The 14,986-nt window shown below is 42.4% G+C and overlaps 1 protein-coding gene across 1 annotated transcript in view; it reads right to left on the bottom strand.

Moving 5' to 3' along the window:
• Positions 1-14,986, bottom strand: part of itgbl1 (integrin, beta-like 1) — a 223,897-nt gene that overhangs the window by 108,324 nt on the left and 100,587 nt on the right. Inside the window, exon 3 of the mRNA XM_060826498.1 lies at positions 1,066-1,212. Within this exon, the coding sequence (XP_060682481.1) occupies positions 1,066-1,212 (147 nt within the window). The remainder of the gene's footprint in view (positions 1-1,065; positions 1,213-14,986) is intronic.

Below are 14,986 nucleotides of genomic sequence, written 5' to 3' on the forward strand. Positions count from 1 at the left end.
TGTTAAAGCATTGACTTCTGCCCTATATATTAGTATATTGTATTGGTGAGGAAAGTGGAGTCACCTTGCTTCTGGAGAAATATTATATATTCATTAATTTTGCTTGCACATTTCAAACAAGTGAAAGAACGCTTATACTGTAATGGGCATTGAGCATTGACGATTGGAAGCTTGTACTTGTGTTGGTGTGCTTCAACCATCCTCCTTTATCTGCTGAGTCCAAAAGGGTCTGTCAAATTACCTCTGGTGCAGGAGAAGAATCTTAACAAGAACAGGCTCTTATCTGACATAGCAAAGTGCAAAGTGTAGTTTTATGTAGGATAGCCACAGGTACAATTAATCTTACCTAAGTGGATATACCATATATACCTGTGTATAGGTTGATCTCACATATCAGTCTACCCCTTTTTTTGGCCAAAAAGTCTTGCATTTTCTATGTATCTCATGTATAAGTCGACCCTAGTTCTTCACAGTTACAGATCAACAATTATGAGTAAGTGAGCCAGCCCATTGCACTCCACTCTGGTTTTCCAGTCTGCTGGCTGTACAGCTCTATTCTGGGTCTTCCAGTCCACCAGCCATCACACTTTGCCTCAGGTTTTCAGAATTACTGTAATGGTACGACAGTACAGGACAACCACCCTATCCATGGAGTTGGTTTCAGTTACCTGCGGTTTACCGTGGCCCAAACATATTACAGGAAATGTTCCAGAACTAGGGACCGGGGCTGCCAGGAAGGTAAATTTCCCATTTTATCTATTTTCTAGATAAATATTCATCCCCTTGAAAATAATACCTTGTGTCTAAGTTGACCCTCCTAATTTCAGAATAAAAGAGACTTCAAAATTCGATATGAGTATATACGGTAATTACAACTATCAAAAGCCAGAGATGACGCAGATGTCTCCATCAGGACCTTATGTTGTACTTCCTGATTTTCCATTAAAGACATTGTGACAACCTCGGAGTGGGTGGAACTGAATACAACTTTATCATTTTTTTCATGATCATTATCTCATGCAACACATTAAAGTTTGATGAAAATATAGAAACATTTTTTCTTACCTGCATTAGAACAGATCAGACCCTCTGAATTGCGACACATTTCTTTGCTTTTCTTCCTGGGAATGTTGCAAGTCTTGGGATAATGGCAAGCAATCCCAGACCAGCCACGGTCACAGAAGCATTTCCCACAATCACACTTGCCATGACCTAGTTATAGACGAACAAACAAGTGATGAGCATTCCTCAGACGTCGAGTCATTTCAAACGAAAAGTCTACAAAATGTTTTTAGTAGTTCAGAAACAGTCAACAAATTCATGCCACATGAACCTCTGCTCTTGCGGATGGGGTGAAAGACATTTAATTAGACAGGGTGGTGTCAGATTTGAACCCTGTCACCTTCGCAAGAATTAAGCTCTGGCAGGAGGCCCGGCGGTTGACCTTCCTACCCTACAACCAATTAAAAGTCTGAAGTGACTAATTAAGCAACCCTTAAAGGCCTGAACCTACCATTGCTAGGTTTGGGCTAGCTGCAGGTGAGTTTGCCATCATATGGCACGATTGACAGACACACTGTGCAGGGTGATGGGGACAGTATCTAGATTAAATGTAATTGATTCCTGATTATGGTTGGATATTAGTTTTAATGACAACCACATCATTGCACATGCCTCACAGTCCGTTTTGCAAAATATCCTCTCCTTACCCGGGTCCTCCACAAAGATGCAGAATTTGGCTGAGGAAGTGGAGAGGGTAAGGGGGAGATGTCTTTACTGCTTTAGCCATAGCCTCCTGGTGTGTGTTTCAATTGGTCCTCCTGAAAGGTCAGTGCAGATCTGTTATAGACACTCATGCCAGCAGCTGAAGGCAGTTCCAAAGCCACAACAACATTTCATCCACATTGTGAGGTACAAGTGTACAAATCGAGTCATAGAGTCATACAGCATGGAAACTTACCCTTTGGTTCAACCAGTCCATGCTGATCATAATCCCAAACTAAGATAGTCCCACTTGCCTGCGCTTAGCCCATATCCCTCCAAACATTTCTTATTCATGTACCTATCCAAATGTCTATTAAATATTCCAACTGTACCAGCTTCCATCACTCCCTCTGGAAGTTCATTCCACACACAAACCACTCTGTGTAAAAAAATTGCCTCCCATGTCTTTTTCAAATCTTTCTCCTCTCACCTTAAAATATGTCCCCTAATCTTGAAATACCCATCCTAGGGAAAAGACACTTGCCATTCACCTTATCTGAACCCATCATTATTTTATCAATCTCTATAACGTCGCCACGCAACCTCCTACGCTCCAGTGAAAAATGTCCCAGCCTATCCAGCCTCTCCTTGTCACTCGAACCCTCCATTCCTGGCAATGTCCTGGTAAATCTTTTCTGAAGGTTCTCCAGCTAAATGAAATCCATCCTAAAACAGGGCAATGTCCTGTACAACCTCAACATAAATGACTAATATGTTTCTCTGACATTTCATTCATTGCTTAAAAATATTCACCGCCTCCTCTGAATGGAAGAGAGAAACATTTAGAATTGATGTAATCTTCTTCATGAAATTATTCCAGTTACAAGACCAATGATTAATCCAACAGGACTCATTCAGGCATTTGCAGTATTATAACATGCTCTGTGGATTATCAAATATGAGGAGGTCAATAAGCCTTCTCGAGCCTGTTCAACCATTCAGTTAGATCTGTATCTTAACTGCATTTAGCTGCCTTGGTTCTGAAACCCAACAAAAATCAATAGTTCTGATGAAAGGTCAGAAACCTGAAATGTCAACTCGGTTTCTCTCTCCGGACCTGCTGAGTATTTCCAGCATTTCTGTTGACATTAAAAAGAAATTGATTTCAGTTTTGATCATGTCAGTTTACTCTCAGCTTCTGCAGCTTCTTGGCGGAAAGTGTCCCAGATTTCCAATCCTTATGTATGAAGATGTACTTCTTGACATGACCCTTGAGTGCTGTGACTCGAACTTTAAGGTTATGACCGCTTTCTCTGAACATTCTCCCCACTGCCCTCTCCAACAGAAACAATTCTCTCTGTCACCCCTATCAGATCCTTTGGTTATTTCAAATTCCACATTTAGATCACCACATAGTCATCCATACTCAAGGAACGTAGAAGTTTGGTCCACGGCACGGCACGGTGGCACAGTGGTTAGTACTGCTGCCTCACAGCGTCAGAGACCCAGGTTCAATTCCCTCCTCAAGCGACTGACTGTATGGAGTTTGCACGTTCTCCCCGTGTCTGCGTGGGTTTCCTCCGGGTGCTCCGGTTTCCTCCCACAGTCCAAAGATGTGCGGGTAAGGTGAATTGGCCATGCTAAATTGCCCGTAGTGTTAGGTAAGGGGTAAATGTAGGGGTAAGGGTAGGTTGCGCTTCGGCGGGCCGGTGTGGACTTGTTGGGCCGAAGTAAGTAATCTAATCTAACTTCTCATAATTGAACTTTTTTTGGCCCAGTATGATTCTGGTCCTTCAGTGTTTCACCCTGTCCAAGGACAACATATCTTTCCTGAGGTCTGGTGCCCATTACTGATTGCCAATAGTCCAGGTAAGAATTGATTAAAGCTTCATGCACATATTGAAAACTACCATCCAAGATATCAGGCTCTTTCAGATTTTGATTGAGCGAGTGAGTATAGCCAATGATTTTTTTTATCCTGTTTACATTCCCATTTACTTTGGTTTAAGTGACACAACCAATTGAATTCTGATTTCTTGACCAATGCCCTAAAAGTCCACTTACATTTCTTCTTTAAATCACAAAATGTTCAACTAATAATTACAAAATAATGAAGAGAGTCAGAAGTCTATTTATCAGAAAAGCAATATTTGATGCATCATTAAGTCAGATAATGAAGATCAGTGACTATGCTGTGAGATTCTCAAACAAGTCCATCAGTGGAAACCTAATTGAACAGCAGTCCACCACAACAATTTCAAAAAATGAAACATATTTTGTAACAATTCTTCTAAAAAATATTGAATTGTGTCAGAAATGTATTAAATGAGCAGGACTCAACAATGCTATGTTATGCAAACTACTGTGTAATAATAATTAACAACCTGGATTTTCAAGAAGCACATAATTAATGATTGCTGCTTCTGTAAAAAATACATACAGAGTTGCAGAACCTTCTGGAATGACACCAGAAATATCAGAACCAGAGCATTCAGGTAAGTGAGATAAATAGAAAATAAAAATCAGAAAATCATAGAAATACCCAATTTATTTGTCAAAACTGGAATGGGAAAGGTGGGTCGACATTTCAGAAGAATACCTGTGTTAGATCAAATACTCATCCTGAAGTCTCAGTTTACCTTTTCCTTCCACATTAGTAGCGTTTTTCTCTCCACTCGCCGCCCCCCCCCCCCCCACAACTAGTTCAGAAGAAAGTAAAGAAAAAGATATATTTGCATTTCAAAAGGATCTTTCATGATTTATCCAACCTGTTTCACAGGCACTGAAATATTTTGAAGTGTAATCACTGTAATGATGTTGAAAACATTGTTCTCAATTTGCACCCAACAAACTCCCACAAACAGGAATGAGATAATGTCCCAACAATATGTTTTTTAAATTCTATTGTTGATGGATAATTATTGACCAGGATACCAGAGAGAACTGACTGACTCTTCAAAATAGTCTCTTGAGATCTTTCAGCCTCACCTCAGAAGAGTTGGAAAGGGTATCAGTTTAGCATCTCATCAGAAAGTCATCATTCTTGACAGGCATTGGGGTGTTGGTTTGGATATTGTACTGAAGCCTCTGCTCACTGAGGTATGGCTGGAGTCTGCATTGGGATGGTTTACTGATTTACAGTAATTACAGCTTTAATACCATAAATTACATAATTATTGCACTGTTGCTAATGCGCAACACAGTGCTAAATCTAACCCTTGAGGACGACTAACACTAAATAGAACAGATTAATAAAGGATTGTTTACCATTGAATTAACGAAAGAAAAGAGTTCTGTGTGCCAAATTGGTAAGGTAACTAGTTTTTTCTTATTCTTTATTTTTCAATAGTATCTTTGGGAATTTAGAATGGTGGGAATGGAGGTTAGGGCAGTTAAGTGTTCCTCCTGCAGAATGTGGGAGGTAAGGGTCACTACTAGTGTCCCTGCTGGCTACATCTGTGGGAAGTACACCCAGCTCCAGCTCCTTAAAAACTGTGTTAGGGAACTGGAGCGGGAGCTGGATGAACTTCCGATCATTCGGGAGGGGGTTATTCAGAGGAGTTACAAGGAGGTAGTCACACCTCAGGTACAAGAAAAAGGTGGATTGATTACCGTCAGGGGACGGAAAGGGAACCGACAGGTAGTGCAGAAATCGCCTGTGGCTGTTGCCCTCGATAACAAGTATACTGTTTTGGATACTGTTGAGGGTGAGTCATGGAGTACAGATCTCTGATACAGAGTCTGTCCCTGTTGTTCAAAAGGGAAGGGGGAGAAGGAGCATCATTGGGGATTCCATATTAGGGGGACAGATAGGAGATTCTGTGGGAACGAGAGAGACTCACGGTTGGTGTGTTGCCTCCCAGGTGCCGGGGGGAGGGGGAGTGGCCCCAAGTCATGGTCCATGTGGGCACCAATGACATAGGTAGGAAAAGGGATGAAGATTTAAGGCAGAAATTCAGGGAGCTAGGGTGGAAGCTAAGAGCTAGAACAAACAGATTGTTATCTTTACTCATGCCATGTGCAACAAAGTCAGGAATAGGGAAAGAGAGGAGTCGAACACATGGTTACATAGATGGTGCAGGAGGGTGGGTTTTGGATTCCTGGATAATTGGGGCTCATTCTGAGGTAGGTGGGACCTCAACAAACAGGATGGTCTTCACCTGAACCAGAGGGGTACCAATATTCTTGTGGGAGAGGGGTGCATTTGCTAATGCTCTTTGGGGGGTCGGGGTTTAAACTAATGCAGCAGGGGCATGGGAACCTGAATTGTAGTTCCAGTGTCCAAGCGATTGAGAGTAGTGAGGTCAGAAATAAGGCTTCAAGATCGCAAGAGTACACAGACAACAGGAAGGTAGTTTGAAGTGTGACTACTCCCACACTAGGAGCATCCAGAATAAGGTGGTGAACTGGCAGCATGGGTCGGTACCTGGGATTTTGATGTTGTGGCCACTTCAGAGACATGGAGCAGGAACGGGAATGCTTATTGCAGATTCCACGATTTAGATCGTTCAGTAAGAACAGAGAAGATGGTAAAAGAGGGGGAGGTGTGGCATTGTTAGTCAAGGACAGTATTACATTGGCAGAAAAGATGTTTGAGGACTCTTCTATTGATTTAGTATGGGCTGAGGTTAGAAACAGGAAAGGAGAGGTCACCCTATGGGAGTTTTCTACAGGCCTCCGAATAGTTCCAGAGATGTAGAGGAAAGGAGAGCAATGATGATTCTGGACAGGAGTGAAAGTAACAGGGTGGTTGTTACGGGGAGACTGTAACGTTCCAAGTATTAACTGGAAATACTATAGTTCGAGTAGATGGGTCAGTTTTTGTCCATTGTGGGCAGGTAGGTTTTCTGACACAGTATGTAGACAGGCCAACAAGGGTGAGGTCACATTGGATTTGGTACGGGTAATGAACACAGCCAGGTGTTAGATTTGGAGGTAGGTGAGCACTTTGGCGACAGTGACCACAATTCAGTTATGTTTACTTTAGTGATGGAAAGGGATAGGTATATACTGCAGGGCAAGAATTATAGCTGGGGGAAAGGCAATCATGATATGATTAGGCAAGATTTAGGATGCATTGGATGGAAAAAGGAAACTGCACTGGATGGGCATAATTGAAATGTGGAGCTTATACAAGGAACAGCTACTGCATGTCCTTGATAAGTACGTACCAGTCAGGCAGGGAGGAAGTGGTCGAGTGAAGGAGCCGTAATGTACGAAAGAAGTTGAATCTCTCATCAAGAGGGAAAAGAAGGTTTATGTTAGAATGAGATGTGAAGGCTCAATTAGGGCAGTTGAGGGTTACAAGTTAGCCAGGAAGGACCTAATGAGAGAACTAAGAAGAGTCAGCAGGGGACAAGAGAAGTCATTGGCAGACAGATTCAGGGAAAACCTTAAAGCATTCTATCGGTATATTAGGGATAAAGGAACGATTAGGGATAAAAGTGAGATTAGGGCCAATCAAGAACAGTAATGGGAAGTTGTGCATAGAGTCTGAGGAGATGGGGAAGTGCTAAATGAATTTTTTTGTCAGTATTCACACTGAAAAAAGATAATGTTGCGGAAGAGAATACTAAGATACAGGCTACTAGACTAGACATGATTGAGGTTCACAAGGATGAGATGTTAACAATTCTGGCAAGTGTGAAAATAGGAAGTCCCCTGGGTTGGATGGGATTTATCCTAGGATTCTCTGGGAAGCCAGGGAGGAGTTTGCAGTGCCTTTAGCTTTGATCTTTATATCTGTCTACAGGAATAATGCCAGAAGGCTGGAGGATAGTAAATGTCTCCTTGTTCAAGAAGGGGAGTAGAGACAACCCTGGTAATAATAGATCTGTGAGTCCTACTTCGGTTGTGGGTAAAGTGTTGGAAAAGGTTATAAGAAATAGGATTTATAATCCTCTAGAAAGAAATAAGTTGATTAGTGATAGTCAACATGGTTATGTGAAGGGTAGGTCATGCCTCACAAACCTTACTGAGTTCTTTGAGATGACTAAATTGGTGGATGAGGGTAAAGTGTTTGATGTGGTGTGTATTGGTTTCAGTAAGATGTTTGATAAGGCTGCCCACAGTAAGCTATTGCAGAAAATATAGAGGCATGGGATTGAGGGTGATTTAGCAGTTTTTATCAGATATTGGCTAGCTGAAAGAAAACATAGGGTGGTGGTTAATGGGAAATGTTCATCTTGGAGTTCAGTTACTAGTAGTGTACTGCAAGGATCTGTTTCGGGGCCACTGCTGTTTGTCATTTTTATAAATGACCTGGATAAGGGCGCAAAAGGATGGGTTAGTAAATTTGCGGATGACACTAAGGTCAGAGGGGTTGTGGATAGTGCGAAAGAATATAGTACAGGTTACAGAGGGGCATATATAAGCTGCAGAGCTGGGCTGAGAGGTGGTAAATGGAATTTAATGTGGAAAAGTGTGAGGGGATTCACTTTGGAAGGAACAATAGGAATAAAGAGTACTGGACTAACAGTAAGATTCTTGGTAGTGTAGATGAGCAGAGCGATCTCGGTGTCCACGTACATAGATCCCTGAGAGTTGCCACCCAGTTTGATAGGCTTGTTAAGAAGGCATACATTGTGTCAGCTTTTATTGGTGGAGGGATTGAGTTTTGGTGCCATGAGTAAAAAGTGAGGTCTGCAGATGCTGGAGATCAGAGCTGAAAATGTGTTGCTGGTTAAAACACAGCAGGTCAGGCAGCATCCAAGGAACAGGAAATTCGACGTTTCGGGCAAAAGCCTTCATCAGGAACATGAAGGGTTTTTGCCCGAAACGTCAAATTTCCTGTTCCTTGGATGCTGCCTGACCTGCTGTGCTTTAACCAGCAACACATTTTCAGTTTTGGTGCCATGAGGTCATGTTGCAGCTGTACAAAACTCTGGTGCAGCCGCACTTGGAACATTGCATTCAGTTCTGGTCACCGCATTACAGGAAGGATGTGGAAATGTGGGAAAGGGTTCAAAGGAGATTTACGAGGATATTACCTGGTATGGAGGGAAGGTCTTAGGAGGAAAGGCTGAGGGACTTGCAGCTGTTTTCGTTAGAGAGAAGAAGGTTGAGAGGTGACTTAATTGAGACATAGAAGAGAATCAGAGGGTGAGATAAGGTGAACAGTGAAAGCCTCTTTCTCTGGATGGTGATGGCTAGCAAGAGGGGACATAGCTTTAAATTGAGAGGTGATAAATATAGGACAGATGTCAGAGGTAGTTTCTTTACTCAGAGAGTAGTTGGGGCATGGAACGCACTGTCTGCAACAGTAGTAGACTCACCAACTTTAAGGGCATTTAAATGGTCAATGGATAAACATATGGATGAAAATGGAATAGTGTGGGTTAGATGGACTTCAGATTGGTTTCACAGGTCGGCACAACATCGAGAGATGAAGGGCCTGTATTGCACCGGAGTGTTCTATGTTCTATGTTCTAAACTACTTCTCCCAAATTGTACCCTTCATAAACTCTACTGCCATGTCCTACCTCACGACAAATGTCGTTCACTCACTTGTGCTTGTTGGTGTATGTTGAGATGTTGCTTAACTGGGATCCAATTTTAAGATTCTCATTCTTGTTTACAAATCCCTGAATGGCCTCATTCTTTCTTATCTCTGTAATCTCCTTCAGCCTCATAATCCTTCAAGCTCTCTGTGCCTCGACAATTCTGGCTTTTTAATCACCTCTGATTTTAATAGCTCCACTATTTTTGGCTGAACTTTCAGTTGCCTAGGCCCTAAACTCTGAAATTCTGTTCATAAACCTCACCATCTCATTTCGCTCATCTAAAAATAAGCCCAGTAATCATAATGCTATCAGTTTAACTCTGATGATGAGGTAACTGCTAGAAGCAGGCCATTCAGCCCATCACGTCCACACCAACCCTCTGAAGAGCTCCCATCCAGATCCACCTTGCCTCGTGACCCTGTGTTTGCCATGTCTAATCCACCCAGCCTGCACATCCCTGGACTGTGTAAGGAAACCAGAGCACCCAGAGGAAACTCACACAGACACAGGGAAAATGTGCAAACTCCACACAGACAGTCGGCTAAGGGTGGAATCAAACCCGGGTTCGTGTCACTGTGAGGCAACAGTGCTAACTACTGTGATGATCCTGTCACTTTCAAAAGGCTATTTTATCCCTAGTTTTTTTTTGAAAAGAGGTTGTAAAGGCATATGTGCTGAAGAGTCTAGGTTTTAAGAAGGCTTTGATTTTTTAAAAATGTTGAACAATGGAAGAGGTGTGGGCAGTTCTCCTAATTCAGGTTCCTAGTTTTTTTTTAGCTGCAGCAGTCTCAAGATGTGTGAGTCCAGAAGAGTTGCAAACTTCAGTAGAGGATTCCTCTGACTTTCTCTGAAATCTCCCTCTGGATGTTGCTCCCTCCTGCCTGTAAGAATCTATGTTTGAGTTTATCTTTTTGCCAAGGGGTGTGTTTATGGGATGTCACTGTATTGGAACAGTTAATTAGCTAATTGCTGCATTGGTTTTCCAATAGTTAAGGTAATCTAAGTTCTGCTTTCTTTAGTTCATGATTCAACTGCAGTGTTCTGATTTGCTTAAAGCCAAGTGGTTTGACCAGTTGCATCACACGTGGAAAACCCACTACACAAACCTACCTGTAAAATAAGAAAACATTAGGGTCCTAAAATATTTTGAGGGGGTCTGGCCTGGTCCATAACACCACTGAGCTCTTATTTGGGATAGAGTTAATAGTCACATTGAGAAATGTGGTCAATTCAGAAGAGCCAGAATGCATTTATTAACGGTAAGTTATGTCTGATTAAATTGGAGTTTTTTGAAGAAGTAATAGAGAGGGTTGATGAGGGTAATGCTGCTAATGCAGTTTACATGGATGTCCACAACACATTCAATACAGTGCTACAAATAGATTGGTGAGAAAACTTACAGACATTGGCATAAACAGGGAAGTAGCAACATAGATACAAAATCAGCCAAGGAATATGAATTATGTTAAGTGACTTTTTTAGGTGCTGAAGGATGAATTGTAGTGGCATTCTCATGGGGTCTTTGCTGTTTCTGATATATAAATTAATATACATATATCAAATAGATTTTGGTGTCTAGGGGACAATTTCAAAGTTTGCAGCTGTTAGAAAACGTGTACACACTGTAAACAGTGAGGAGAGTAAGGTTGAATTCCAAAGGGACAGAGACAATGTAGTGCAGTAGGCAGCATCTGTGGTCGTGTAACTGAGCTGTCTAAGGTGCTGGACTCAAATTCCAGTCATAACGAGGCGTGAGTTTGACGATCACTTTTGCCAGGTTTGTGCTAAGGTTCTCTTTCAGCCACTGTGGTGTCTTGTTTGGAAGAGGAGGTGGCCACTGGTATTATTGCTGGACTGTTAATCCAGTGACCCAGTTAATGCTCTGGGGATACAGGTTTGAATGCTGTCACAGTAGATGATAGAAATTGAACTCAACAATAATCAGGAATTAAGAGCCTAATGGTGACCATGAGGCCATTATTGACTTCAGAAAAACCCACCTGGTTTACTAATGTCCTTCAGGGAAGGAAGCTGCCATTCTTATGTGACTCCAGACCCACAGTTCAATGCCGAGAAGTGTAAAGTGCAATATTTTGGTGCAAAGAACATGGAGAGACAATAGAAAATAAAGAATATTTTAAAGGTTTAAAGGCTGGACAGGTGTTTATATGCATAAGTCAGTAAAGGTGGCAGTGTAGACAGAGAGAACTGTTCATAAAGTATACAATATTCTATACTTCTGCAATATGGCATAAAGTGCAAGAGTGAAGTGGTGATATGGAATCTATGAAATATACTAATATATCTTAGCTGGAGCAATATGCATAGAGCTGGGTAACACACTTTAGGAAGGATGTGAATGCACTGGAGAGACTGTGGAATAAATTTACGTGGATGGATACAAGAATGATATAAGTTATGATAAGATTAGATTACATTAATTATTAGATTACTTTCAGTGTGGAAACAGGCCCTTTGGCCCAACAAGTCCACACCAACCCTCCAAAGGGCAACCCACCCAGACCCATTCCCCTACATTTACCCCTTCACCTAACACTATGGGCAATTTAGCATGGCCAATTCACCTAACTTGCACATTTTTGGACTGTGGGAGGAAACCCACGCAGACACTGGGAGAATGTATAAACTCCACACAGACAGTTGTCTGAGGCGGGAATTGAACCCGGGTCTCTGGCGCTGTGAGTTAGCAGTGCTAACTGCTGTGCCACCGTGCCACCCATTATAAGAGTACATTGGACAGGTTTGGACTGTTCTCCTTGAACAAGACAAGGCCAGTAGGAGATTTGACAGAAATTTACATAAAGTGTTTGGAATGTATTCCCCAGAGGTGTGGTGAAGGTGAATTCAATTGAGGTGCTCAAGAGAGTATTGGATGATTAAGTAGAAACAGTGTGCAGGGTTATGGAGAAAAGGCAGAAAATTGGCAATAGTCAAAATGCTGAGAAAGGTCTGATGGGCAATATGGCCTCCTTCTGCAACAGTACAGTTCTGTGATTCTAAGCCACTCCTTAAAAGCTGTGCCTTTGCCAAAGATTTTAGTTGCCTGTCCAGTTTGGTGGTTTGTTCACAGCTTCATGCACTCTTAGAGTCATAGAGTCATAGAGATGTACGGCATGGAAACAGACCCTTCGGTCCAACCCATCTATGCCAACTAGATATCTCAACCCAATCTAGTCCCACCTGCCAGCACCCGGCCCGTATCCCTCCAAACCTTTCCTATTCATATACCCATCCAAATGCCTCTTAAATGATGCAATTGTACCAGCCTCAACCATATCCTCTGGCAGCTCATTCTATACACGTACCACCCTCTGCGTGAAAAAGTTGCTTTTTAGGTCTCTTTTATATCTTTTCCTCTCACCCTAAACCTATGCCCTCGAGTTCTAGACTCCTCCAACTCAGGGAAAAGACTTTCTCTATTTATCCTATCCTCATAATTTTGTAAACCTCTATAAGGTCACCCCTCAGCCTCCGATGCTCCAGGGAAATCAGTCCCAGCCTGTTCAGCCTCTCCCTATAGCTCAAATCCTCCAACCTGGCAGCATCCTTGTAAATCTTTTCTGAACCCTTTCAAGTTTCACAACATTTTTCAGACAGGAAGGAGACCAGAATTGCACGCAATTGTTTCTTTTTCTGGAATGGTGGGGTATATCCACCAACACAACCCAATGGACACATCTGAGCAAAGTGGGTTTGGCGAGATGTGGCAGAATCAGATGAGAAGTCCAGCTAGGCCTGGCTCAACGTAGAGGTCATCCCGCTCTATCCTTTATACTTTTCACAAACAGCATTGTGAGATTCCTGTTAGGCAGCAGTGTGGGGCCAACTGATGGTTATTCTTACTCATTGAATGCCTTGTTTATTCCACAAGTTGCCTCATTGATATATAGACTCCTGTTTCACCAACTCGCCAAGAAACTAGAAACCCAGAGCATGTATCAGGCCAACTCAATTCCATAAAAGAACGGAAGAACTGCAGATACTACAAATCAGAAACAAAAACAGAAGTTGCTGGAAAAGCTCAGCTGGTCTGGCAGCATCTATGAAGAGAAATCAGAGTTAAAGGGTTAATGGGAGAATTGCAATGACATCCAAAGTGGCAAAGAACTTGCAGGTGGAGGTGATCCGATGCATCTGCTGTTCTTACACTGAGCTGGTAGTTTGGAAGATGCTGTCAGAGGAACCTTTGTGAGCTGGTATGCTGCTGGCATTGTGTTCTGGGCAGTGGAGGGAGGAAGGAAATGAGGCACTGTTTAATTGGGCTGGTGGTAGATGATGCACTGTTCATTTGGGCTGTTTTTTTTTAGTTCATTCATGAGGGCACCACTGACTAAACCAGCCTTATTGCCCATTCCTAATTGTCCAGGGGGCAGTTTAAGAGCTTAGGTCTGGAGTCACATGTAGTCTAGACCGGGTAAGGATGGCAGTTTCTTTCCCTAAAGGACATTAGTGAACCAGATGGGCTTTTCCCCAACAATCAGCAGTGGACATATGGCCATTGTTAGACTCTTAACCTTAGATTTTTTGTGAATTTTGTGGGGCATTGGCATCAGTTTTGGAACTGGAGGGATCTGTACCAATGGGGACGGTCTCCACCTGAACCGATCTGGAACCAGTGTTCTAGCGAACCCGGTCACTAGGACTTTAAACTTATGAGTCAGGGGAAGGGAAAGGGAAAGTGACAGGGAGTATGGAGTCAGGTAGAAAGATAAGCAGCAAGTTAGCACGTGTGCAGCGTTTAAGTTCAATACAGGCTAGGAATGAAGCAAAAAGGAATGATAACCTAGGACATATTACTAGAGGTGATGGAAATCATGAGGATAAGAAAATTAGCATTAAGGTGCTTTACCTGAATGCTCCTAATATTCATAACAAAGTAGATGAATTAACGGCACAAATTTTCGTGAATGATTATGATGTGTTGGACATCGCAGAGATGTGATTGCAGAGGGTTCAGAACTGGCAGTTAAACATCCAAGGATTTACAACTTATCGAAAAGACAGGGAGGTGGGCAGAGGCGGCGGGGTTACCTTGTTAGTTAAGAATGAAATTAAATCGATGGCACTGAATGACATAGGGTCAGATGATGTGCAGTCTGTATGGTTGGAGTTGAGGAACCCACAAAGGTAAAAAAAAAACATAATGGGAGTTATGTACAGACCTCCTAAGGGTGGTCAGGACCAGGGGCACAAGATGTACCAGGAAATAGATAGGGCACGTCAGAAAGGCAAGGTCACGGTGACCATGGGAGACTTCAATATGCAGGTAGACTGGGTGAATAATGCTGCCGGTGGATCCAAAAGAAAGGAAATTCATGGAATGCTTACAGGCTGACGTTTTGGAACAGCTTGTGATGGAGCCCACAAGGGAGCAGGCTATTCTGGACTTAGCGCTATAAGATGAGCCAGACTTTATAAAAGACCTTAAAGCAAGGGAACACTTAGGAGGCAGTGATCATAATATGGTAGACTTCAGTCTGCAGTTTGACAGAGAGAAGGCAAAATCAGATGTAATGGTGTTACAATTAAATCAATGTAATTACAGGGGTATGAGAGAGGATCTGATGTAAATTGACTAGAAGCAGATTCTACTGGGGAAGACAGTAAAGCAACAATGGCAGGAGTTTCTGGGTGCATTTGAGTACAGTACAGAGGTTTACCCAAAGAAAAGAAAGATTATTTGAGGGGGGCATTGGACAGCCATGGCTGACAAAGGAAGTCAGGAAATGTATCAAAGAAGAAGAGAGAGCCTATAAAGT

This window comes from Hemiscyllium ocellatum, chromosome 6, assembly GCF_020745735.1.
Source record: "Hemiscyllium ocellatum isolate sHemOce1 chromosome 6, sHemOce1.pat.X.cur, whole genome shotgun sequence".
Taxonomy (NCBI): domain Eukaryota; kingdom Metazoa; phylum Chordata; class Chondrichthyes; order Orectolobiformes; family Hemiscylliidae; genus Hemiscyllium; species Hemiscyllium ocellatum.